The 24,770-nt window shown below is 46.7% G+C and overlaps 2 protein-coding genes across 4 annotated transcripts in view; both read left to right on the top strand.

Annotated features, from left to right (window-relative positions):
* The first annotated feature begins 217 nt into the window (after positions 1 to 217).
* On the top strand, positions 218 to 13,667 carry senp6a (SUMO specific peptidase 6a). 3 transcript variants are annotated; one of them, XM_061091138.1, is made up of 24 exons: positions 227 to 289; positions 2,680 to 2,756; positions 3,398 to 3,485; positions 4,652 to 4,706; positions 5,155 to 5,261; positions 5,410 to 5,562; positions 5,654 to 5,724; positions 5,852 to 5,946; positions 6,086 to 6,467; positions 6,708 to 6,946; positions 7,070 to 7,210; positions 7,382 to 7,415; positions 7,724 to 7,912; positions 7,993 to 8,186; positions 8,305 to 8,465; positions 8,713 to 8,829; positions 8,913 to 9,035; positions 9,127 to 9,219; positions 9,320 to 9,657; positions 10,537 to 10,637; positions 10,746 to 10,834; positions 11,113 to 11,181; positions 11,290 to 11,440; positions 12,743 to 13,667. In XM_061091138.1, the coding sequence occupies exons 4-24, from the start codon at positions 4,668 to 4,670 to the stop codon at positions 12,959 to 12,961; spliced, it is 3,105 nt and encodes a 1,034-aa protein (XP_060947121.1). In that variant the 5' UTR covers positions 227 to 289; positions 2,680 to 2,756; positions 3,398 to 3,485; positions 4,652 to 4,667; the 3' UTR covers positions 12,962 to 13,667. The 3 variants fall into 3 exon arrangements, with proteins under 3 accessions (XP_060947120.1, XP_060947119.1, XP_060947121.1); XM_061091137.1 differs by lacking the exon at positions 2,680 to 2,756 and having other exon boundaries at positions 218 to 289; positions 10,537 to 10,625; XM_061091136.1 differs by lacking the exon at positions 2,680 to 2,756 and having other exon boundaries at positions 218 to 289.
* A 3,816-nt stretch (positions 13,668 to 17,483) lies between these two features.
* Positions 17,484 to 24,770, top strand: part of myo6a (myosin VIa) — an 88,774-nt gene continuing 81,487 nt past the window's right edge. The window contains exon 1 of the mRNA XM_061091414.1: positions 17,484 to 17,600. The gene's annotated coding sequence lies outside the window, so the exon portion shown is untranslated. The remainder of the gene's footprint in view (positions 17,601 to 24,770) is intronic.

Raw genomic sequence — 24,770 nt, 5'->3', positions numbered from 1 at the left:
TCAGGTTCCTGCAGCCTCACTGGTTCTTAACAACCCAGTAACTCCCCCTGTGTTTCCTGTAGATGTTGAATTAGCACCTTCTCCCATCAGGGCCTCAGAATCCAGGCAGCTGGTTCCGGTGCCGTGCTCTTACCGTGAAGGCCGGTGGCCGTGCTCTTGTTGTGAAGGCCGGTGGCCGTGCTTCCGGCCGCCAGGCGCCTTGTTCCGGTCGCTTGACTCCAGGAGCCGCTGTCATCTGAGCTCCATCATGGAATAAACATGGCGCACAACAGGAGCATCCTCTTCGAAGGTAAGACCCGAGCCCCGGCCTCCTTCAGCCTCCTCCCCCGGCCTCCTCCCCGGCTCTCCCCCGGCTCTTCCCCGGCTCTCTCCCGGGCTCCGAGGCTCCTGAGGCCGCTGGTGTTCGCTCATCACCGGTCCGGAGTACCAGCGGCACCCCGGAGCTAGGCTAGGCGGCTAACGCTAGCATCGCTCCTCCTCCGGCAACCGGGGGAACGCGAGCTGCCAGGCCGGTGACAGCGGCTCATCTGCGGCCTGGCCCGGGGGGACAGGGCCGGGGAGGACGGCTGCGGGGGGATGGAGGTCCGGCTCGGCTCGGTTCAGCTCGGCTCGGTTGGAGTGTAAAGCCCGAGCAGCTAGCAGCGTTAGCTCTGCAGCTAGCTGGCTCTGCAGGGTGGAAGCTGTGGTCACAGGCCTCCCCCCCCCCCCAGAGGCTGCTCACCTCCACAACCTGGAACCTTCCTCACAACACATGGAACCAGGGAATCGAACCAGCAGCTCTGTTCTGCTCCTGCAGCCGGAGGCCAGCCTGCTAGCTGCTAGCCAGTTAGCTGCTAGCTGCTAGCACCAGCCAGCTAATACCTGACTTAAACAGTGAACACGAGCAAACATTCTCCTTCTGGATGTTTCTGCTTGTTGTTAACATAATTAATAATATTCAACTTGGTCTGTTTGATAGTTCGTATTCATGTTGACTCTGTAAGAACACAAAGAAACACTGGAAACATCTGTAAAGTCGAGGCTCTGATAAAAGAGATAAAACAGGCAAAAAGACACAAATTCAACTTAAAGGTCCCTTGTGTAGAATGTAGTGACATCTAGTGGTGAAGTGTCGCGTTGCAGCTGAATGACAGATAGATCCATTCACCTGAATCTCACAAACTGGACCTTTAAAAATAGTTTACATATTAAAGTCACACGAATCTAAATGTCCTCTCGGCACGTTGGTCCAGCGATGAAGGTTCGATGCCGCTGATACAAAGATTTGCCAATGATTCCTAAGATATCGTTATCAAACTATGACTCAGAAATGTTATTCAGATATTTTCAGTTTAACCATAAACCTGATTTAAAAAGCAACAAAGTCAAAAGAAAACACAAATACAACCAAATATATCAAACGTGAATTAAGAATCTTCTCTGCATTGTTTATTCTGTCAAACATACGTTTTTATATTATTATGAACACAAACACAGACATGAATGTGAAACGATGATTTTTATCATTTTAAATCTCTAATTCACGTCCGAATGATGGAATCTTCAGATCTCTCTCGTGTGTCAGAGCCGGTGAAACAGACTCGGTGATTGTTTTAAGAATCGTGGGAGTAACTGGATGTTTAATATCTGCATGAATCACGTTTCCTCCGAGGATGATGGAGAACAGGACGTATGGATTCGATCGCTCGTGGGAGTCGAGTCTTTCTGGCGAAGTCTTGCTCCGTCTCTTCAGCTTGTCACGATAAATCCTCTTAACGTCTGACGGACAAAATAAAAAAGCTCAGGGGAATCTAAACCTCGACAACAGTATTAATGGTGATTTATGAAATGGAATAAAACATGGAGTTTACAGAGCGCTGGGGTTGGAATAAGAACGAGCTCTGTAGGTTTATACTGAACCAAGTGTGAGAGCTGTGAGATTATAAAGTAACATCTGAGTTTAAACACTTTAAAATGAACGTTCTTGTCATTTTAAAAGCCACTGAAAAGGATAATTAACTATAAACATTTTTGCCTTTGTATCTCAGCCTCTGAGTTTGAGATGACGCTGCTGGATCTGAACGTGACATGATGTTTGTAGCCAGACGGATACGATGACAGAGACATCACCTTTAATACAATATTTAATAGTTTGGGTTGTGAAGGACACGCCTCCATGTTTGAATCCTCTGTGTGTGTCGCTGGTTCCTCAGTCCTCATGGTTCAGTTGATTCATGGAGGAAGCAGGAAGCCACAGTAACTGACTTCCAGCCGACAGTGAGAGACCAGGGCAGCAACAACATCAGAGGTTCTGACGCTTTGTGGGGTTGAAATATGAAATATGAAATATGAAAAATGAAAAATGAAAACTGAACCCACGTCAGCATCATCTCCACATGCGTCGGATTATATCCCACAGTCATTCTGCTTATGGAAGTTTTATGTGGAGTTGGGGATTGTTGGAGTTTCTCTGATAATAATTTTTCTTATGAAATAGCAAAAAACTACAGTAGATTTGTTTGTGATCTGGTCCAGTAGCGGCTCGACGTGTCGGAACAATTAAAGCATCCAACTTTATCCATAACCATAGCCGGAATAACAATATCTACTGATACCGCAGAGGAAAAAGTGCATTAATATTATGGTCTTCAGTCAAGTTCTTAATATCTAATTTTGTTAGTGTTTTCTTTTTATCTATAGTTCTTCACGTTGACAGTTTCCAGGTGGAAAATTAAGAGAATTTTGGAAAACGTTCCGAACTATTTAACGTGTGCACAGTACGTCTGAACTACACTCATTTCACAAATTATAATAATAATAATAATCATTTTATAATGATCAGGCCTGAGATGTGGTGTAATGTAAATGGTCAATGGTCACTTCAGCTGATGATCTCTCTCTCTCCCTCTCTCTCTCTCTCTCCCTCTCTCTCTCTCTGTCTCTGTCTCTCTCTCTGTCTCTGTCTCTGTCTCTGTCTCTGTCTCTCTCTCTGTCTGTCTCTCTCTCTCTCTCTCTCTCTCTCTCTCTCTCTCTCTCTCTCTCTCTCTCTCTATCTCTATCTCTCTCTATCTCTCTCTCTGTCTCTCTCTTTCTCTGTCTCTGTCTCTGTCTCTCTCTCTGTCTCTGTCTCTGTCTCTCTCTCTGTCTCTCTCTCTCTCTCTCTCTCTCTGTCTCTGTCTCTCTCTCTCTCTCTCTCTCTCTCTCTCTCTCTCTCTCTCTCTCTCTCTCTCTCTGTCTCTGTCTCTGTCTCTGTCTCTCTCTCTCTCTCTGTCTCTGTCTCTCTCTCTGTCTCTGTCTCTGTCTCTCTCTCTCTCTCTCTCTCTCTCTCTCTCTCTGTGTCTCTCTCTCTCTGTCTCTGTCTCTCTCTCTGTCTCTCTCTCTCTCTCTCTCTCTCTCTCTCTCTCTCTCTCTCTCTCAGCTCTGGACAGATCAGACAACAGGCGAGATGGAGGCTACAAGCACAGCTGGAGCTTCTCTCTCTCTGGTGAAGAGGAGCGGACACATGAGTAAGCACTTCTTCTCCCCGGCTGCACTGCATCACTCTGCCTCCACACCGCTCGCTCCCGTCCCTCCAACCACAGGAAACGACCTCCGTGACACGAGTGAAGGATTCCCGTCTGTCGATAGATTCTCTGCCGCGTGTTAAACCCTCGTCGGACTGAAGAGATAAAACCGAATTTGTTAAAACCTACGGTGAAAGCTGTCTGATTGTACGTAAAGAGTTGAAGCTGTTTTCATCTGACAGAGTTCTTTACAATCTTTGCGTGACACACTTGTGTAAACAGCCGCACTTCACTGCAGGTCCAAGGACAGGAGGAGATAACACAACCTGCAGCGCAGCAACAACACAAAGGTGCTCGAGGCACCAGCTAGAAAACACAGGAGATTAACAAACCTTCACTGCTGAACCTTTGACAGTATCGTGACAGTGTTGGTTTCATTACTGATTCATCTGTTGCCTTTATTCAGGGTTCGTACGGTCATGGAAAACCTGGAAAGGTCATGGAATTTTAAAATGTGTTTTTCCAGGCCTGGAAAAGTCATGGAAAAAAAGAATCTCCCAAAAGTTTTGGAAAAGTCATGGAAATTTGTTATATTCATATTTTCATGTCGTTCATTACGCTGAGTTTTAAATAATTCATATGCTTTTAAAGAAATACTCTCAAAATATAAGCAGGCACACTTGGGTTTGTGTCATTTAAGGTTTACTGTATGCCTTGGAATTCATATTTGAATACTACATTTTGTCACTTTTTTGCGTATACACCGAGATTTCACAAAATGTTCGGTCATGGAAATTTGGTTTAAAGTTATTGGAAAGTCATGGAAAAGTCATGGAAATCCATTGGTCAAAATGTGTATGAACCCTGTTTATTAATGGAAGAGTTTCTATCTATTAAATGTCAAAAAAGCTCATCACAGTTTCCCAGAGAGCAAAACATTTAAAAACTCTTCGTATGAGAGAAGCAGAAACAAGTGAATCAATCATAGTTTCTATTAATCAACAAATCATTTCTCCTCTGGCTCTGAACAAACCCTGATCATCCACTTTGTGCAGATCTGTTCACTGAACTTTACTCATCAACATGAACCAGTACATGAGTTAACAACCTGTTCAGGACACAAACACATGATCCTTATCATTCTGATTTAATGTGTCCTGTTCCGTCAGTGCCAGCGTGGTGAGCATGGAGGAGCAGCAGCCCATCTCCCCCGAGGAGAAAAAGGTAAGCTTCTCTCCTCTCTCTTCCTCCCTGACTTCCACACAATGAGGATGGGGGACTCCCAGCATGCAACAGGGCTGGGCGACTCCCAGCATGCCGAGGGGCTGGTTGACTCCCAGCAGGAGTTGGCGACGCCACAGTCTGTCTGGCGCCTGCTTGACGCCCACGGGAACCCAGGAGTCTGAGGACTATCGCTGCTGATGCTCTTTGGGATTCACTTTCTGGAGCTGCTGCTGGTTTCCTGTACATGTGGGTGCAGGGGGTCACACTGGGATTGTTCCTCACTGCAAACAAACTGGGTGTTGAGGCCACATCCAGATTCAAGAAAACAATCAGCACCAGCCTCAGCTTCTAGTGCAGAACACAACATGGAGAATCCAGTGTTGCTGACCCTGTTGTCCACAGAATAAACCGATGTTCCTCATCCTGTCTCTCTGGTGTGTCTCTGCAGGCTCCCTCCCTGAGACACTTCACCTCCTCCGACCCCTTGAGGACGTATGAAAACCGGCCAAATAATCACATGAGGCCTCTGAGCAAGCTGGCTCCCAAGAAGCTCAGGTACCTTTTTATATCTTCTGCTTCCACTAACCCTGCTGCTGCGGGTGATCGCCACCAGATGGCAGTGTTGTTATCTGAAAGAGTCCACAGTTTTGCTTTTACAAGTCTTTGCCGTGTGTTTGATTCCCGTTCCCTTCCTCTCCGGCAGCGAGGTCCCTCTCCCCGTAGCAACGCCCCCCCCCCTGCCCAACAGAACCAACTATTTCATCATCAGGCCCGCGCCCTCACCAGGGATCCTCCTGCAAGGACGGCACTTTCAGCACGCACAGATTCCCTCTCCAATAAGGAAACCAGTCCAAAGGTGAGAGTCAGACTCCCTGGCCGAGGTTAATCATAGAACCTGTTGTCTCCTGTAATGTCTCTGATGGACGTGTGTCTTTCTCCTCCTGCAGAAATGACTTCTCCAGCTCACAAGCAGCTGTAGAGGTGGACAGCATCGTCCTCACCTGTCCAGAGATCTCAGGTACACTCCTCCAGTCACTTCTTTAAGTCGACATCGAACTCAATCCGAGGGTGGAAGAGATTCAAGGAGTCGAGTGATTGATTTAAAGGATTAATAATGATGATCTTGATTTGTTTTCCCCTCTCAGACGATGAGAGTCTGAGCATCAAGCGACGCCTCCAGCAGAAGAGGAAATCCTCGGACGGCTGCTGTAGTTTCCCTGAGCAGCTGAAAGCAGCGGAGGTGAGAGACGCTCAACTCCTTCAGCCTCTTTCAGATCCTCGGTTCATTGTTCTCTCAAAGTCTCAGATCTCCAGGATCAGTAAACACACACACACACACACACACACTCTCTCTCTAACAAAGTGTTTGTCTTCGGCAGCCTCTCCGGCCGACCCTCTCTCCGGCCGTGTGCGTGAAGTGCAACAAGCCGTGTGAGGACATCAAGTGTCCGAGCTGTGGGAACACGGCGCCGGTGCTTCCCTGCCAGCAGGCGGCGCTGTCCTCCCCGACCCCCCGACCCCCCATCAGGTCCCAGCCGGGCCCCGGACCAAACAGCCTGCAGCAGAACTTCTACAAACCGGCCACGACCATGAGGGCGCCGCACGGCGAGAGCGTGCCGGTACGAGTCTCCAGCAGAGGAACGCTGCTGCCTCTGAGCAACGGCCGCTCGCCTCTGCTAGCCGGGACGTCCAGCTGCTGCGGCCCCCGGAACCCCCCCAAGGGGAAGAGGACGGCCCAGCAGCACAAGCTCAACGATCCCAGTGAGTCAACAGATTTAGATCTTCACTTCTCCACGCTGGCGTCACCGAGCTGTTGTTCTTTTCTATCCTGTTGTGACTCATGACCTCCGAACTTTGCTAAATGTTGTTTTTTACCTGTATCTTTGTAAGTTGTCAATGAAATTAGCTTCTGAAAAAACAAACAGAATCAAATCACAACGTCCTCGTCGAGCTGGAAACCAACGACAGCCCAAACCTTTGACTTCTCTGTCTCCTCCTCAGTCGTCCTGTCCAGCGACGACGAGGACGAAGCCGACAACGCCAGCACAGGAAGCGTCAGCCGCCTGGACAGCGTTTCCCCGCGACCCGCGGACTCGGCACACTCCTCGCCGGCGCCCTCCGGAGGCAGAGTGGAGGCGGCAGTGAAGAGCGCCGGAGATCAGGAGGAGGTCAACTCTGCATTCTTTGAAGACGTCAACATGAAGGTCACGATACCACGGAGGGCTCGGATGAAAGACCAGGTGAGGGTCAGCAGCCTGATCACAGAGGAAATCTATTTAAGAATCTGACTTTAACTCAGAGCTCATCAGGTTCTATCGAGCTCACGAGAGACTCACACGTCTCACACTCTGCTTCTGTCACAGTTTGGAAATCAACCTGCTGAGCAGTTCTCACCAAAGACCAAGAAGCCCAAGTGCACGCCCAACATGTGTGACAGCATCATACTGGAGTGTCGCAGCGTAAGAGTCGGAACTCTACGCAGGATGGTGACCAAACCCGTCGTGGTGAGTCCCTCGTTCATCTCACTTTCTCTCACTGTGAAACAAAAACTAAGAATAACAGCAATACAAACTTAATAACTGAATTCGAGGCCTCGTCCAGAGAATTAAGTCCACGTGAAGCAGAGACTGTGGAAATAAAAGTTAAATATCTTCTTGTGTTCTTTCTCTTTCCAGTTTTCCATTGAACAAATCCAGCTGGAAACCGAAGGTAAGAACCAGCAGTAGTGAGTTCAGTTGATCCGGTGAGCGGAGCTGCTGGAGTCAGACTCCAGCTGAGTGGGATCCACAGTTAGTTCATTTCTGTTCCTGAAAGAAATACAGACAATTCTTTAGTCCTTAAATTACGATGTGAATCCAAAACTAAGCAGATCAAATGGAAACAAGGAAACAAACACATGAAGCTTATTTTAGACTCGGAGAGAAAACGTCCTAAATCAAATACTTGGTTTCAACACCTTCTACCAAGAGACACAATCAGGACCTGTCCTCAGACCCGTCTCTGTGTCTCGTCCTCAGGAGCCGAGCCCGGCGGCGTGGAGCGGGTGTGTCTCCGGGCGTCGGAGCTGATCAGCTGCGAGTGGTGCAGCGTGCGGAAGCTTCCCGTCCTGTTCTTCCAGACGACGCCGGAGGAGTGCGAGCGCCTGCGCTCACAGCTCAACATGACCCAGGAGTCGGGGGGGCTGTGGTACGACTGCACCGGGGACCGTGAGTGATCTCGAGTACAAGTACACACATCGTTTATCGTTCTGAGACCAGATGAGTTAACTGGATTCATCCGGTCACAGAGACGGACGAGAAGTACATCGTGTTGATCTTCGAGAACGGCCTGGTGATGAAGGAGCAGATGATCCTGGAGGACATCCTGGGAGAGATCGGCCGGACCAACAACCTCATCAACTTCCCGACCAAGGTGACCTTCGAAGAGGCCAACATCCGCCTGGTCAACTACAACAAGGCCACGAGGCAGAAGGAGGACAAGGTGGGAGATGAGTCAGATATCAATCAGATGTTTTAATCTCACAGATCAAGGTGATGTGTTGTCTGAACCTCAAAGATACAGATGTCATATCCTCAGCTCTTTGTTTCACCCTCTGCAGACGAAGCCGATCCAGTCTCCTCCCAGGATCACGCAGGTCTCGCCGCTCACGACGCCCGTCCGCACGCGGATGTCCACGCGGCAGCACGCCAGCACCTACTTCGAGGACGAGGACGAGGACATGACCGACCTCCAGCCCACGTTCTCCGGACCAATCATCAAGTGAGCGACTCGAGTGCTATGACGCTCTGTATCGTGAGAACATGAAAGAAAAGAACTGTGGTGCAGATTTGGTTAATTTCAGTTTCTACAGTCTCTGCAGGAAACAGCGTTAAGGAAAAGTTCAGAAAATGTCCTGAGACATTTTTATTCTCACGTACAGAAGCTCTGATAAATGTCCAGAGTTCAGTGCACGTGTGAAGCAGCTTCTCTCTCCTGTGGTTCAAACCCTGTTTTTCTTCTTCTTCAGATTAATGGTGTATCCTCCTCCTCCAGCCAAAGGTGGCATATCAGTCACTAATGAAGACCTCCACTGCCTTAATGATGGAGAATTCCTCAACGACGTTATCATAGACTTTTATTTAAAGTAAGGATTTCCTCACTCGACAGTAAATTCCAAGTATCTGTGTGAGTTTTCCCACTGAAACGAGTCCTTTGATTGTTTTTCAGCTATTTAGTTCTAGAGAAATTGAAAAAGGAAGATGCACAGAGAAGCCACGTGTTCAGCTCCTTCTTCTACAAGCGCCTGAACCAGCGGGAGCGGAGGAACGTCCCGGACACGACCAACCTGCCGTGAGTGGCCCCGGCCGCCGGGAGCTTCTTCCAGCCGGACTTCACTCCGACGCTTCTCTGATCAACACTTTGCTGTTCTTGGTTTTCGCAGAATCCAGAAAAGGAAGCACAACCGGGTGAAGACGTGGACCCGGCACGTGGATCTGTTCCAGAAGGATTTCATCTTCGTTCCCATCAACGAGTCGTGAGTCCGACAGTTTCACTGGAAATCAAATATTCTACAGAGCTTTGTCTCGGGAAAGTAAGTGAGATGGAATTGTTCTGCTCGTTGTCATTTGAATCAGAGCTCACTGGTACCTGGCTGTCATCTGCTTCCCGGGCCTGGAGGGTCCCGTGTACGAGCAGAACCCGCTGTTCCCCGGCCCGGCGCCGGCCTGCAGCCCGGGGGCGGATCCCACGTCAGAGGAGAACATCCCGGACCACTGCCGCCCTCTGTCCCCGGACGGAGACGGGCTGGACAGTCCCTCGGAGCAGCCGTCCCCCGGCGTCCCCGAGGCGTCCGGAGACACTGACTGCGACCTCGCCACGGAGAGCTCCGCCTCCTCAGACCGGAGGCAGGAGGCGTCCGGCGCTCCGGCCTCGTCCGGCAGCTTCCAGGCCAACGGAGAACAACAATACACGAGTGAGTCTGAGGTCCGGGTGAGACAGTAGATCCCTGACCCGGATCAGTCCTTCACCTGTGCAGAGGTGTCAAAAGTATTAACATTCATTACTCAAGTAGAAGTATAGATACTAGGGTTTAAAAATACTTTTGTAGAAGTTGAAGTATCAACTCAAGCTTTTTACTTAAGTAAAAGTGTAAAAGTACTGGTTTCAAAACTACTTAAAGTATAAAAGTAAAAGTAATGTAAGGGAATTTTTTTTTCCATTAAGGACAAACTCTAAAGGGTCTCAGGGGCCTATATGGCCTTATGTTGAAAAATGTGGGATGCACTAGGCTACCCGTTTCAGCTGCATATATGCCTATTGAAAATCATCACATTTTATTACAATGAAAATACATTAAAGTACCATATGTGTACTACTGAGCTCTGGCTTTGCTCTCCTCCTTTTTCTGAACCCTCCGGTTCGGTTGTGTGCCAAAATTAAATCGGAGTAACGAGGCTATTTTAAAATTGTAAGGAGTAGAAAGTACAGATATTTGCGTGAAAATGTAAGGAGTAGAAGTAAAAAGTCGTCTGAAAAATAAATACTCCAGTAAAGTATAGATACCCAAAATTTCTACTTAAGTAAGGTAACAAAGTATTTGTACTTCGTTACTTGACACCTCTGCACCTGTGTGATCATCAGAGTGTGTCTGTTAGTCAGCAGGATTACACATGAACTACTGAACCAAAACCAGGAGCCTTGTGGTAGGACGTGGTTTGGATCAGGAGAGAAGTCCTCAGGTCAAAGTGGGACCTACAAGCCCGAGACTCAGAAACATGGAACAACAAAGAAAACTCTATTGATGATTTAATTTGCTGCAGATTCATGATTCAGTTTGTTTGTCTTCTTTCAGGCGAGTTGCACAGAATCAGTGTTTGTTACGGTTCCACCCGAGGAGACGAGGACGCCTTCACCTTCTCTGACGACCAGAGCTCCTGTCAGGTATCTCCTCAGGTTCATGTCTCGTTCTCTCTCACATCTGAGTGCTCAGGAAATTCATCTTCAGTCACAATGAAGCTTTAAAAGAATCAAAGCTGAGCCCAGTTTGAATCCTGTGTGCAGGACGAGTGCAGTGAGGACGGGACCGTGGCTGAGGACACGCTGGGAGCAGACGTCTCTGGACTGGTCTCCAAACAGAACATCTGCAAACAGTGAGTGGTTGCACGTCTGGGGTTTCACCTGCAGGGGGCGCTGCTGCTCTGTTTATGTTAATTATGCACATCAGCTCAGGTGGTTCATTCAGAAGAAGCTGAAACGTTTATTTAACTGCAGCTATACAAGTTTTCAAGTCTTCTTCTGCAGCCTCTAGTAAAATGTCTCTAACATGTCAGAGTGAGTCCAATGTGTGGAAGCTCCGCCCCTCGTTCGACAGGTTGAATCGTGTGTAAACATTGGAACTGACTCTGGTCCTCTGGTTCTTCTTCTTCAGGCCTTGTATCCTCATCATGGACTCTCTTCGGGGTCCGGCCCGGTCGACTGTGGTGAAAACTCTGAGAGAGTGAGTGTCACAGCAGCTCAGACCTACAACCTTCATCCTGAGAGGAACTGTCGGGGGGGGGGGGGGGACGCTGCAGGGGTCTGAAGTGTGTGTGTGTGTTTGTTTCAGGTACCTGGAGGTGGAGTGGGAGGTGCGTAAAGGAACTCAGCGCAGCTTCGGGAAGGAGGTGATGAGAGGCTCCAGCCCACGTGTGCCTCAGCAGGACAACTTCAGTGACTGTGGAGTTTACATCCTGCAGTACGTGGAGAGCTTCTTCCAGGTGAGAGCACAGATCCACGGCTTCAAGCATTAAGCTGCTTATCGTATTCAAGTTTAAAGAAATGAGTAGATTCTCATCTGGAGGCGGAGACGACTGCTTCACATCATCATCAGCAGCTCCAGTTAAAACAGTGCATGCAACTCGTCAACTGCTTCTCTTCAATGAAAAAGTGATTTTCAGTTTTCATATTTTATATTTCTGCTGAATATAAAAACTCAAGTCACACAAATAAATAATGGAGAACAAAAGATGATGATGAATGACATAATTAAAACCAAATGCACCTAACATTTTATTTCATTTCACAAATATTCCTTCATTCCATAGTTTCATTTTCAAATGAGGAAAATATAACATTTTTATTTCAAGGACAAAGTTACGGAAGCGTATTGCATTCACTTGAAAAAATAAAAAAGCTCTGGGTAAAAAACCCAGAGCTTTTTTTCCCCCTGTTTTTCCGAGATAAAAATCCTGTTTTTCGCTCATTTTTTTTCCATGCTTTTATTTTGAAAGTGACGTATAGCGTCCACAGACGTAGCGTCAAATAAACCTGAAAACATCAGTTGAAAGTCTCGACCATCTTTCGGGGGATACACTACATATAGGTAGAGGATAGTTTTTATTTTTGTCCCGTTAGTGGCTTTATTATAGAAGATTGACGTGTAGTTCCTGTTATAAGCAGGTTGGTGGTTGGGACTCTTGTTTTGAAAGGGGTTCTAACGGAAAGGGGTTCTATCGATAGAGAAAAGTGTGAAGGAAAATAAGCGAGTGTGATGTTCCGATTCAATAACCATCTCTCGTGTCCTCTTTCGGCTGAGGCCTCCTGACAGTAACAAACCGCTCGGCTACATGAGTCTGTTGTAGTTCAGGCTGATGCAGCAGCAACCAGACTCCATGAGAGCTTCAGGCAGGATTAAGGGAACGCCTTTTCCGGAGAAAACTTAACTCAGAAAAACAGGATTTTTATCTCGTAAAATCAGAAAATAAAAACAGGATCTGTTTTTCGAACTTTTTTTTTTTTTTTAAGTGAATGCAATACGCTTCCGTACAAAGTAGATGCAGCTTTTTGTTTTTTTATCATCTTCAAGCTAAAGTTCACCGAAGTGAATAGTGTAATGTTTTATTAGTAGCTGGACACAGGCTTTGATCTTTATACGAGACATTTGTTGTTGATTTGAATGTTTTTGTGGAATCAGTCGACAACAAGACAAATATAAAAGGGTTTGTCCCTCTCTCAGTTTCTCACCTTCCAGTTCACATGAGGTAATAATGAGTCGTCCTCTTTCTTTGTCTCTGGCTCAGAATCCGATCCCCAGCTTCCATCTCCCGGTGAATCTGTCCGACTGGTTTCTTCAGCAGCGAATGAAGACGAAGCGCAAAGAGATCAAGGATCTGATCCTTCAGATCCAGACTCAACAGGAGCTGAGCAGGGACGGCTCCGACCAGGTCCGGGCTCCCCCCGAGATCAAAGACACTTCTGGGTCGACGGGCCGCCCACCGAACCTACTCATCAGCCCCTGAAACGGCCCCGCCCACTTCCCCCCCCAGCTCCTCCTCGTCCCGTCGCTCCCGGGCCGAGCGGCGGCGAGGGGCGTGAACCTGAACCTGATTGTACGCTGCTGGTTTCAAACGTCTGGAACGGTCCTGAACTCCCTCCATCTCCCACAGACTTCCTTTGAATTTGTATTGAATAAAAAACATGAAGTGTAAATATGCTGGAGTTTCTCCGCTGCCTTTGTAATTTACGGTTTTCGGACTCCTACATGAAATGGCTCATTAAGTTATGTTTTCATAGATGTTGGAGAATCTGTGCAGAAGATACTGTTTGGCTCTGGCATCGTTATTTTTTATGCTCATGCTGTGTAGAGGGAAGATGATTTAACCGGAAAATACACTTGGAGGATGTTTCTGTTATTTGTACGTTAAGAATCCTCTCGTCTGCAAAGAGTCGGACGTGGTTCAGTGATGTCGTGTCTCTTCCACGTGGAGAACATGAGCAGTTTCACTATTAAAAGCAAATTTAGATGCAAGAGTGTTTCTGTGTGTGTGTGTGTGTGTTGTTGCCACAGACTGAATAAAGATGGACGACATGACGGCTCCTGGAAGTGAAGCCAGAGTGTCTCCATCGCCCCCTGGTGGCTGGCTGCAGTAACGGTTCTCCATGTTAGCAAATGGGACATGGACCAAAGTATAAAAGTAGACGTTAAATAAATGTTTGTCAAAGATGGTTTCTGTCATTTCAGGTTCTTCTGTTCGTTCAAGTGTTTCTGATCAGTTGGGTTTGAATTAGTTATTTGATGATATAAGATATAAGACATTGTGATTGACAGCTGACACTGACTCCTGATTGGTTACCAAGGCTTCACTCCAGAAGGTTTTTGTTTAACTTCTGGAGGAAGCAGAGACGTGTTTAACTTTATTTACAGTCTCTGGTTGTGAGTCTTAAATACATTTGGATACAAAATATGAAACTAACACAAAACACAATTAAAAAGTACAAATATTTGAAGATGCAGCAGCAAAGTGCTTCACATAAACTGACTCATTTTAAGAATAACTCAAGCTGAATGAGATCTTATTTTAATATGCATGCAAAAGGAAGAAACCACAATTAAAATCTTTTGAAGAGATTTTCTTGAAAATATGATGTCAGTGAAATGACCTCAGTCCATCCAGTGATCTGTTCATCCTGCTGACGTCATCGGAGGAAAACTTCAGATCCAGAAGCTCCATCAGGACGTTGAGCTCAGACGTGTGAAATCCAACAGGTGCTGGAGTTCCTCAGGTTTCACTCTCTCTCTTCAGGACTCAGAGTTTCCTTTCACTCAAACATTCAGGGAACGTTTTGTCGTCTCACTTCACAGACGTCTCACAATATTAAATCATTAAATAATAATCAGCAGATAATGGCTGCTGACTCACTGCTGCCCAGGGGCGTCGTTAGGCCTGTTTTAGGGGGGCTGAAGCCCCCCTAAAATGTTCTTCAGCCCCTCCAAATAATTATTGGGATTTTTTTTTTTTTAATTTTAAATTTTTTTTTTTTTAATTAAACTTTTGTTTTACACATGGACAAGTTATTTTTAACTCTAACATGCTAAATATGTGAGTGCTTTTCTGGTTTGTATGTATAATTTAGGTCTACTTAGGCAAATGAAAGGGAATATTGTAATGAGTTATGTTAACACTAAGCTAGCTACATGGCTATTTTGTTAGAAAATGTCTCCAGTGAGCAAGAGTGTGAACTAGCAAATTTGAAATGTAAGAAATAACTATCTACAGCTCTCTATTCTATCTTATTCCCTTCTGCTCATAATACAACAAATAAACAACTCAGAAGTTGACACTGGCAGGTCCATTCTCCATCCATTGTGTGTGGTCCCTTTAAGAATTAGGATTTGGGAGTGACGCGGATATGAAAACTAGTATGTCCGTCTTTCCTTTACAAGCAGGAAAATTATTTCTCTCTATTTGAGAAAAGTTCATATTTGTCTTGTCAAATTTCACAATGACCCTGAAATTCTGTCTCTTCTGTTATCTTATACTGAATGAATGCAAGCAGAGAAAAATCACACTCTTTCTGATTGAACCAATCTATGAACTGTCTGAAACAATGGATATCCGCAGCCCCAAATGAGCCCAAAAAAATTTTTCAGCTTCCTTAGGGGCTAAGCCCCCCCTTTCTTTCAATCCTAGAAACGCCCCTGCTGCTGGAACAACAACAACAGTGAGTTAGTCTGATAATGTAATTAACTCAAGTTGTGGTTCTGCAGGAGCTTTCACCCACATGCCATAGTCTTCATCATGAGTCTCAAGCTCCAGGCATTTATTGTAAAGCTTTTTATTGTATCATCAGTGAAACAGGAAGAAGCTTGTGTGACGGAAAGCTTCAGAACGATAAACGTTTGACCTTCGACCCGACTGAACCCTACAACTGGGGAAACTCAATCTGCTGATGAAGGTCATGTGATGAGACTGAAAGCTCCACAGCTGCTGCCTCAATGGACCAAAACTATCATGGTGTGAAAAACTCCATTTCCCATGAGTCCTGAGTTAGTGGGAACTGGTTCATGAGTCCTGAGTTAGTGGGAACTGGTTCACGAGTCCTGAGTTAGTGGGAACTGGTTCACGAGTCCTGAGTTAGTTGGAACTGGTTCATGAGTCCTGAGTTAGTGGGAACTGGTTCATGAGTCCTGAGTTAGTGGGAACTGGTTCATTAGTCCTGAGTTAGTGGGAACTGGTTCATGAGTCTTGAGTTAGTGGGAACTGGTTCATGAGTCCTGAGTTAGTGGGAACTGGTTCATGAGTCCTGAGTTAGTGGGAACTGGTTCACGAGTCCTGAGTTAGTGGGAACTGGTTCATGAGTCCTGAGTTAGTGGGAACTGGTTCACGAGTCCTGAGTTAGTGGGAACTGGTTCCTGAGTCCTGAGTTAGTGGGAACTGGTTCATGAGTCCTGAGTTAGTGGGAACTGGTTCACGAGTCTTGAGTTAGTGGGAACTGGTTCACGAGTCCTGAGTTAGTGGGAACTGGTTCACGAGTCCTGAGTTAGTGGGAACCGGTTCCTGAGTCCTGAGTTAGTGGGAACTGGTTCACGAATCCTGAGTTAGTGGGAACTGGTTCACGAGTCCTGAGTTAGTTGGAACTGGTTCATGAGTCCTGAGTTAGTGGGAACTGGTTCATGAGTCCTGAGTTAGTGGGAACTGGTTCATTAGTCCTGAGTTAGTGGGAACTGGTTCATGAGTCTTGAGTTAGTGGGAACTGGTTCCTGAGTCCTGAGTTAGTGGGAACTGGTTCATGAGTCCTGAGTTAGTGGGAACTGGTTCCTGAGTCCTGAGTTAGTGGGAACTGGTTCCTGAGTCCTGAGTTAGTGGGAACTGGTTCATGAGTCCTGAGTTAGTGGGAACTGGTTCCTGAGTCCTGAGTTAGTGGGAACTGGTTCATGAGTCCTGAGTTAGTGGGAACTGGTTCATGAATCCTGAGTTAGTGGGAACTGGTTCACGAGTCTTTCGCTGATATGAAAACTTTTATTTGACTGAAGAAACGATCCAGAGAAGACATACAGCAGAATCAGAAAGGTTTCGATCTCTGAAATCAGCATCGGCCTCCAAAAAGGCTCTATTTATTATTATCATCATTATTAATATTATTATCATTATTACTATGAGCGACTGGTCTGACGCTGGTGTCCACAGCGATCAGCAGGGGGCGCAGCAGCAGACGGAGATTAGCACCATTGTTGTCGCCTTTGAAATAATCCCAGTTAATCCTCAACCTTCCCCACAAGGTCCAGTGTCACGTATGTCAACACAGTCACGTCAGATAATAACAATACGTATTATTATGTAATAATATCCCCTGCTTTCACGACACAAGATGGCAGCTGTTGCATCCGAGGTACTTTGGCTTCAGTTCTGGATACGTGGAGAGGCGTCGTCCATCTTTATTTAAAATGTATTATTTGAACTGTTTCTTTTTTCACATTGTTATTATTATTATTATTATTATTATTATTATTATTATTATTATTATTATTATTATTATTATTATTATTAGGGCCCGAGCACTGACAGGCACTGACAGACAGTGAGGCCTTATTGACTTGTAAGGATTATTATTATTCAGGCAAATGATTTGGCTTTTTGAGGCTGTAACAAGCTAAAATTCTTACCAAATTTTGCAGAAAATTAGAAAGTGGGGAAAATGTATGTATTCTGGAGGAATTTTCAAGGGGCGTGGCAAAATGGCTGAACGGTGCCCCCCCGAGACCCCTGGAACGCGTTACATTGTCCGATTTTCACAAAAATCGATACACAGCTGTATCATGACCAGACAAAAATAAAAAGTCTGGTTATTATTATTATTATTATCATTATTATTATTATTAGTAGTAGTATTAGTAGTGAATCCACTTCCCTCTGGCCCTTTAACTCTGCCCGGTGCTCCGGCAGCGCCCCCTGCTGGCGCCTCGCTGCTCCGCCCGGGATGGAGCCACCTCGTGACGTCACGGGGCCGGTTCCCAGGACTGCTGCGGGAGTCGGAGGCTGCGGGGCGGGGAGAGAGAGGACACGGAGCCGGAGCATTCATCCGGAGACTCCCGGAACAACACGGTTCATCCACCGGACGATCCCCCGCGGAGGCCCGGGAGCTCACACCCGCAGAGAGGTAGGTAGCACCGGGGGGAAGGGTCGCCTTGTAGCCGGGGTGCGAGCTAGCTGCCCGGCTACAGGGAGCAGCAGGTCCCGGTGCTCAGAGCCGGGAGCACCGGGACTCTGTCAGAGGAGAGGCCGGCCACAGGGAGCTCAGAGCCGGGGACGAGTCCCGACACCACCGGGCTGAGCTCCCACTGACCTAGCTTCAAGAGGAGACCCCAGACTCCATTTAAACACTCGTCAATTTAATCTCTTCTGGTGATAATTAGCGTCACGTGTTGGATATCACTCTGTCAAACACATAATTAGATGAATTAGCCAAAAAGCTAAATGTCGGCTCATTTAAGCTGTTTTTATTTATAATAGAACTTCTACTTTTTGACACAAAGCACCGCTGCTACCACCACGGAGGAGGTGGATGTAAGCCAAGGAGCACCGGGCACACAACGGGCAAACCGGATGTAAAAGTTGGATTATTAATATCTAATGGTTCTTTGTGGATTTTCTTCACACGCCGAATTGAAGAGAGGCCTCTCGTGCGCGGGACAAAGTGATGAGTCATTGTTTACAGTGCGTGTGCGTGTCTGGGAGAAGAGGGGATTCCAGATTCTCCCCTTTTTCAAATGAGGTTCTGGTTGTGCGTCCAGATGGTGAGAGCCGGGGCTCGGTTCCGGAGCCATATTTAGCACAGGAGCTCGTCTGCAGCAGCGAGGAGGAAGAGAAGGTGGAGGTGGAGGAGGAGGAGGAGGAGGAGGTGGAGGAGGAGAAGGAGAAGGAGGTGGAGAAGGAGGAGAAGGAGAAGGAGGAGAAGGAGAAGGAGGAGAAGGAGAAGGAGGAGAAGCACCGGAGCGGACATGGTGCATGTGTTGTGCAGCTCCAACATGTCAGATCCCGGCTGCGGCCTGCACACACACATTAACACACTCATGCACACACACGTTAACACACTCATGCACACACACGTTAACACACTCATGCACACACACGTTAACACACTCATGCACACACACGTTAACACACTCATACATTCACTGCCTCTGCTGAGCCTGGGAAGGGCTGGTCCTGATTTGCATGAGAAAGACCTGTGTGTGTGTGTGTGTCTCTCTGTGTGTGTGTGTGTAGGGGTGGGGGGGTTTGTCCACTGTGACATTATGGATATGATGATGATGATGATGATGGCCGGGGCCTGAGCTGGAGGAAGATGATGGTCCTCAGCCGGGGCTCTATGGTTACATAAGAGCCCCCCCGCCTCTTTGTGCTGCTTCTTTCTGGTGATTCCCAGTCGCTCTGAATCTCTCCCATTATGTCTTTATTATCTTCATCTGTTAATATCTGTGGCTCTGATTCATTTTCCCAGCATGCTTTGAGTGCTGGGGTTTTATTCCTGGTGGACTTTGCCTTTTGACCCCCCCCCCCCTCTCCTCTCCTGGCCGGGCGCTGTGATTTTATGGCCCAGTTTTACATATGGCTGCGTTATGTCACAACAGGAAGTGGAGCTGATGGTGAGTGAGGCTCTTCCTGAGTTCAGGAGCCTCGGGGACCAGAGTCCTCTTCAGGGACGGATCCTGAGGACGCCACAGATAGTGGATTAGTTAGGGCCCGAGCACAGACATCAAAGGTGTCTGGTGAGACCCTATTGAAATTTTAAGGATTATTATTATTATTATTATTATTATTCAGGCAAATGAATTGGCTTTTTGAGGGCTTTAACATGCTCAACTTCTTACCAAAATTTGCAGAAAGTTAGAAAGTGGTGAAAATTTACGTATTCTGAAGGAATTTTCAATAGGCGTCGCAAAATGGCTCAACGGTGCCCCCCCGAGACTCCCCGAGACCCCCGGAAGGTGTTCCCATTGACCGATCTTCACAAAAATCGATATACAGGTGTATCATGACCAAACAAACAAAAAAGTCTCTGGGTGCAATTGTAAAAACAAAACAGGAAGCCTGATATTTTGTATTTAGTTGGATATTGAGCTTCATCTTCAACTGTGAGGATGTAACCGTTCAAGAGTGATTGATATTAAAGAGAAAGTGTGACTCAGCAGTTTCCAGCTGGTGTGCGAGCGCAGCTTCATCTGAAATACACACATGAATAAATAAATAGATCAAATCTTCTGTGGACATGTTGTGTAGTTGGTGTTTGTGTAGCAGCAGCAGGTTGTCGGGTCCGACTCGTTCAAACAGGAACATGTGGGAACATCCAGGTGAGGGGCGGAGCCTGTCGATTCGCAGGGGGCGGAGCCTGTAGAGCAGCAGGAGGCGGGACCTGACGTATAAACTCTGCTGTGGACAGATCAGTGTTGTTGTTTCCAGCTCCTCCCACACGGCGTCGGCCTCATCACCAGAAGATCTGGAATCTCCTCGTGTTTCCAAGTGGACGTCTTCGTCTTCTACGTGTCCGGCTCCTCTTCTTCATCCTGAGATCTTTGTGTTCTTCCAGTTTCACGTCCGTTACGTTTAAGAATTATGAATTCCTGGAATATCCTGGAAGTGAATTGTGTAGAGTGAGGGATTGTGATGAGCTCTTTGGAGAAGTACAACAGTTAATGCGATAAAAGGCGACATGAAGCTGCGGCTTTTGAATCCAAACCGCACCAAAGATTGAATTCTGTAATCCAGGGATTACGTCTTTCTGTGCAGGCGTAAAGTGTCATCCCTCTTTTAGCGTCTGTACGACATCAGGACCCGGAGAGTGAAGCATCATTCACACCTGTGCTTTTCTTCATGTGAGGTCATGAGTCTTTTACGTTGAATATGTTTCCTCCTTGTCAGATTAAGACAGAACTCCTAATATTACACTTTGGACTAAACCAAGTGAAACTGAGATTCCATGAGTCTGGAGGTCTGTGTCTCTTCTGGAGCTCTCAGATGAATCCTCATGGTCTTCCTCAGTGGTCAGATTAACCAGGGCCTGTAAACACGAGTCACGAGGGATCACAAGTTTATCAGTTACTGGAAGTTTCCTATTGTCGTGGACACCGTTTGAAGTAGGTCACATGATCTTTTCACGAGTTTCCTTGAGAAACGTCTTTGAAGTTTAATGGTTGTGAGTTCTGTTGACCTCTAACGACCTTCACCTCAAACCGGACCCGGCTTCCCAGCTCAGCTTCGGTGTGAATGGAAACCTTCTGGTGTCTGGAGGCTTCACAGCAAAGTGAGAGGGAATCTTCTGACTCCAGGAGAATCAGGTGGATCTCAGGTCTCACTCAGATGCTGATTGGAGGCTGATCTGAACTGATTCGCTGGACTAGGATCCTGTAGATTCAGAGCTTCACAGACCTAATGTGTCAAAGGCTGGATCAGAGGCTCCTCAAGTCATGGGTATAAAACACGTTCTGTATTTATGAATCAACATCTGTGAGACTCCCAATGAGGGCGAGCTGACGGAGAAGTGTCACCACCTGGATGTTTCCTGTGTCTGACAAACCTGCTGAGTTATGGAATTATTTGATATAGTTTTTTACAAATACTGGAACATCTCATGTGTGTGTTCTCATCATTAAAATGTCTGTGGTCTCCCATGTTTTTTATTAAATCAGTTCATATTTGAAAACCCTCTTGTGTGCAGCAGATACCCGTGTGTGTACTGTATGTACTGGGTGTACTGTGTGTATTGTGTGTATTGTGTGTACTGTGTGTACTGTGTGTACTGTGTGTACTGTATGTACTGTGTGTACTGTGTGTACTGTATGTACTGGGTGTACTGTGTGTACTGGGTGTACTGTGTGTACTGTGTGTACTGTGACTGTGGTATTGTGATCAGAACCATGTGAAGTACCTCAGTAGCATCACTAGCTTCTCCTTGATTAGCTGTGAGAGCCGAGGTGAACCTGTGGTCATCGGCTCCAAGGAACCCGGCGCCTGCTCCTCGTGGTCGGTGGTGACGGAGAGAGGTCCGTCCTCGCCGTGTCTCCTTTCTGTTGTTGACGTTATTAATGGAGGTGGAGGAGGTGGAGGAGGAGGAGGAGGAGGAGGAGGAGGAGGAGGAGGAGGAGGAGGAGGAGGAGGAGGAGGAGGAGGAGGAGGAGGAGGAGGAGGAGGAGGAGGAGGAGGAGGAGGAGGAGGAGGAGGAGGAGGAGGAGGAGGAGGACAGGGTGGGGACCTCCCCTCGTCGGCCTTTGTAATTAGGGGAATGTGAGCTGAATTAGTCGCGGCCCAGTGAGCCACAGACCGCAGGCGCTTGTAGTGAGTGACCGCCATAAAGAGAGTGTCGACTTACAGGCGTCTGATGGCCGGGCCGCTGCTCGCCGCTCGCTACACGCTACACGCCGCTCGCTACACGCTGCTCCTGTTGACTCTGTTGTGGTGTTTTGTTTCTCACACACTCTCACTCAGTTTTCATTCATTTCAAACCAGGGCCGGGTCTAGGCAGGGGCAAGAGGGGGCTTGGGCCCCTCAAATAAATGTTGTGCCCCCTCAAACTAAATCCCAATTTATAATAATAACAATATAATAAAGCACAATGCCCCCTCAAGATTTGTGGCTGCCCCCTCATACATGCCTGTCTAGACCCGGCCCTGTTTCAAACTGGACGTTGTAGATTCTGATGGATTTTGAAGCTGAAAACAAACCGACTCTGGTCCTTGAAACTTGATCTCGACCCAACGTCACCTCAGTATGATTTTATGATCCTGGAGACGCCGTCTTCAGGTCACATCGTGTGGACTCGTCCTCACTGCTGCGTCCGTCCGTCCAGAGGAGACGCTGGTCCATCACATGTCCACGTCTGTGTCTCTGAGTCCAGCAGCTCGTGGGTCAGAGCTCGTCTCCTGCACACGGGTCCGATTCCCTCAGGATGAAAAACATGTCGCTGTGTGAAAAGTTCAGAAGGTCATCAAAGTTCTTATTGAAGTTTATTTGTCGATTGACATAAATTAGATAGATGAGATACTTTCGGCTGCTCATAAACATTTGTCGCTGTTGTTGTTATAATTTATTAAGATGAAAAAGTGATTTAAATAACCAGTGAACATATAAACTAACCTAAACTGTGGCTCTATTCTCTCCTGTGCAGAAGCTTTCACACAGTGGAAGCTGTCGTATGATGGATTTTAAATCTTCTGTCAGAACTTTCATCTATTTTTAACTCTCAGGTTTCGAGGTGTAAATGTGTATTTTTAGCTTCTCCCTCCTCTGACTGAAATCCCTTGTTTTAGTCTTTGATTATTTCAAACACACTCTCTTCTTCAGCTGAACCCAACCCATCGTTGTATATGGTGGTGGCGAGGCTGTAACCATAGCAACAGCGAGGGCAGCTGACCCTGGATCAGGTGTTGTTGACCTTTGAAACCGTCCGAACCCTCCAGTCATATTTTGGGAGGAGCCGTGTTGGAACCTGATGTTCAGATTAGAACCGGTTCCTCCTCAGCCTCCAGCTGTTTGTCTGCAGACTGTTGACTCGAGCGTGAAGACGGCGTCTGACGTGTTCCTCCTCTTCGTCACGCCGCTCGCTCTGAAGCTCGACTCCACACGGACTCTGACCCGAGTTAATGCGTCTCTCTCTCTTTGGCTCTTCTCTTGAATATTCAAATGACACAGGGATTCTTGTTTCTGCTGTTGCCAGGGTTTTACAGCTCAGACCCTTGGACTTCTAGCTACTGCTCCCTGCTGTGTGTGTCTGTGTGTGTGTCTCTGTGTGTCTGTGTGTGTGTGTGTGTCTGTGTGTGTGTCTGTGTGTGTCTGTGCCTCTTAAGGACATCATGGGGACCAAATCTTGGTCCTAATGAGACAATCCTCGTAATAATAGTTCTTTATGTTCTTTAGTAAATAGAAGGAAAAGTTATTTGTCTCACTTTGTTTCTGATCTGAAAATGATCCAATCTGTGACTAAAACTAAATCTCATGATATAATATGAATCCTTAGTAGCTGAACTGAGTGTTTCCAGTGTAGTAATGATGATTCTACTTCCCTCTCCCGTCCTGACCTTTGACCCCTCGACCTCCACGCCGCCCGGCCTCCTGCTCATGATTCTGCTGACGCCTCTTTTCAAGGTTCACCTGAATCATTAAAACGCTGCCGGACTCTTTAGTGTAATGTGCAACTCCTTCAGCTGCTGGAGCCACTTTTCATTGGGGTTAGACTTCGACTGGAGGAGGATGACTCCTGTCAATCTGTAAACTCTCTCACAAGGAGTTTGTCAAAGATCAGCACTTATCATCAGAAATGATCTGAGGCCAAATCACACATCAGAAGTTTTTTGATCCCTGAGGCCGATGTCGCTGTTTTAATAAAGATCAATGAGCATAAACACTTTTGGCAAGAGTTGTGAGAAAGATTTCAGGGAAGAGGTTGTGTAATAAAACGATAAAGTTTACAGTCGTAGCTCATAATGAAGTAATGGTGAATTAGTTATGACTCTAATTAGCTAATATGACACAGTGACAACATTAAGAGACCAAACTGTCTCGATGTTTGACCTCACGAGAGACGAATGTGACTCAGGACGTCCTCACAGAGACTTTCAGATGTATAACTGTAGAAAGGAGTCTTCAGAGGTTGGACTGAAGCTTTGGGGTTGTTAGGCTGGTTGTGATGTGCAGGGCCTTGTTGTGCGTCATGTGAGCGAACTCACAACAATAGAAAGACAAACACAGGCGGGCGGGTCAGAGTCCTTCCTGCCTCAGTGAAAAGAATCACCTGCAGATCTTCTGATCCTGGATCACGCCCTGGTGCGGTGACTCGGCTGAGGGTGCGGCTGAAAGCTGAGCGGCGTTCATGAGGAAAATAGAAAAGACATGAAAGCCTTCAGGTCTTTTCTCTCTGTGTCCTGCAGCTTTCAGAAGAGGAGGAGTATGTGAGGAGTGAACTCAGAACACAGAGCGCTGCAGTCGTTTCATCTGTGAATTACACGATGAGCAGAAACATTCCTTCTTCCTGCTGAGGCCATTACTGAGAGTTAATGTTTAACCAGGTTAACAGGGATTGACTCACCAGCAGGTTTCCAGTCAGATTTTACATCTGCTTTTACTTTATTAGTCATTTATCAACAGGTCATCAATTAAACTTCCTGTTGAGCGCCTTATCATTTCAGCCATCATTTACATAACTGTTTCAAATGAAAGATTAGGAATAATAGAATGATAAAGCTACTAAAACCACTTCTCTACTAATATTTTAACAACTGAAAAATGTATTTTTATCTACAGATATTAATCATTATTATTATTCTTTAGCTTCTTT

The sequence above is a fragment of the Limanda limanda genome, chromosome 18 (genome assembly GCF_963576545.1).
Source record: "Limanda limanda chromosome 18, fLimLim1.1, whole genome shotgun sequence".
Classification (NCBI taxonomy): domain Eukaryota; kingdom Metazoa; phylum Chordata; class Actinopteri; order Pleuronectiformes; family Pleuronectidae; genus Limanda; species Limanda limanda.
Note: the sequence above shows the minus strand (reverse complement) of the source record. Positions and strands in the feature narration are given on the sequence as shown.

Excerpts from the sequence above, each read along its gene's own strand:
- senp6a (XM_061091136.1), top strand. The coding sequence starts at position 259 with ATGGCGCACAACAGGAGCATCCTCTTCGAAG. Across the intron at positions 5,947-6,085 it reads AGCAGCTGAAAGCAGCGGAG|CCTCTCCGGCCGACCCTCTC; the intron begins GTGAGAGACGCT and ends TGTCTTCGGCAG. Across the intron at positions 6,468-6,707 it reads GCACAAGCTCAACGATCCCA|TCGTCCTGTCCAGCGACGAC; the intron begins GTGAGTCAACAG and ends TCTCCTCCTCAG.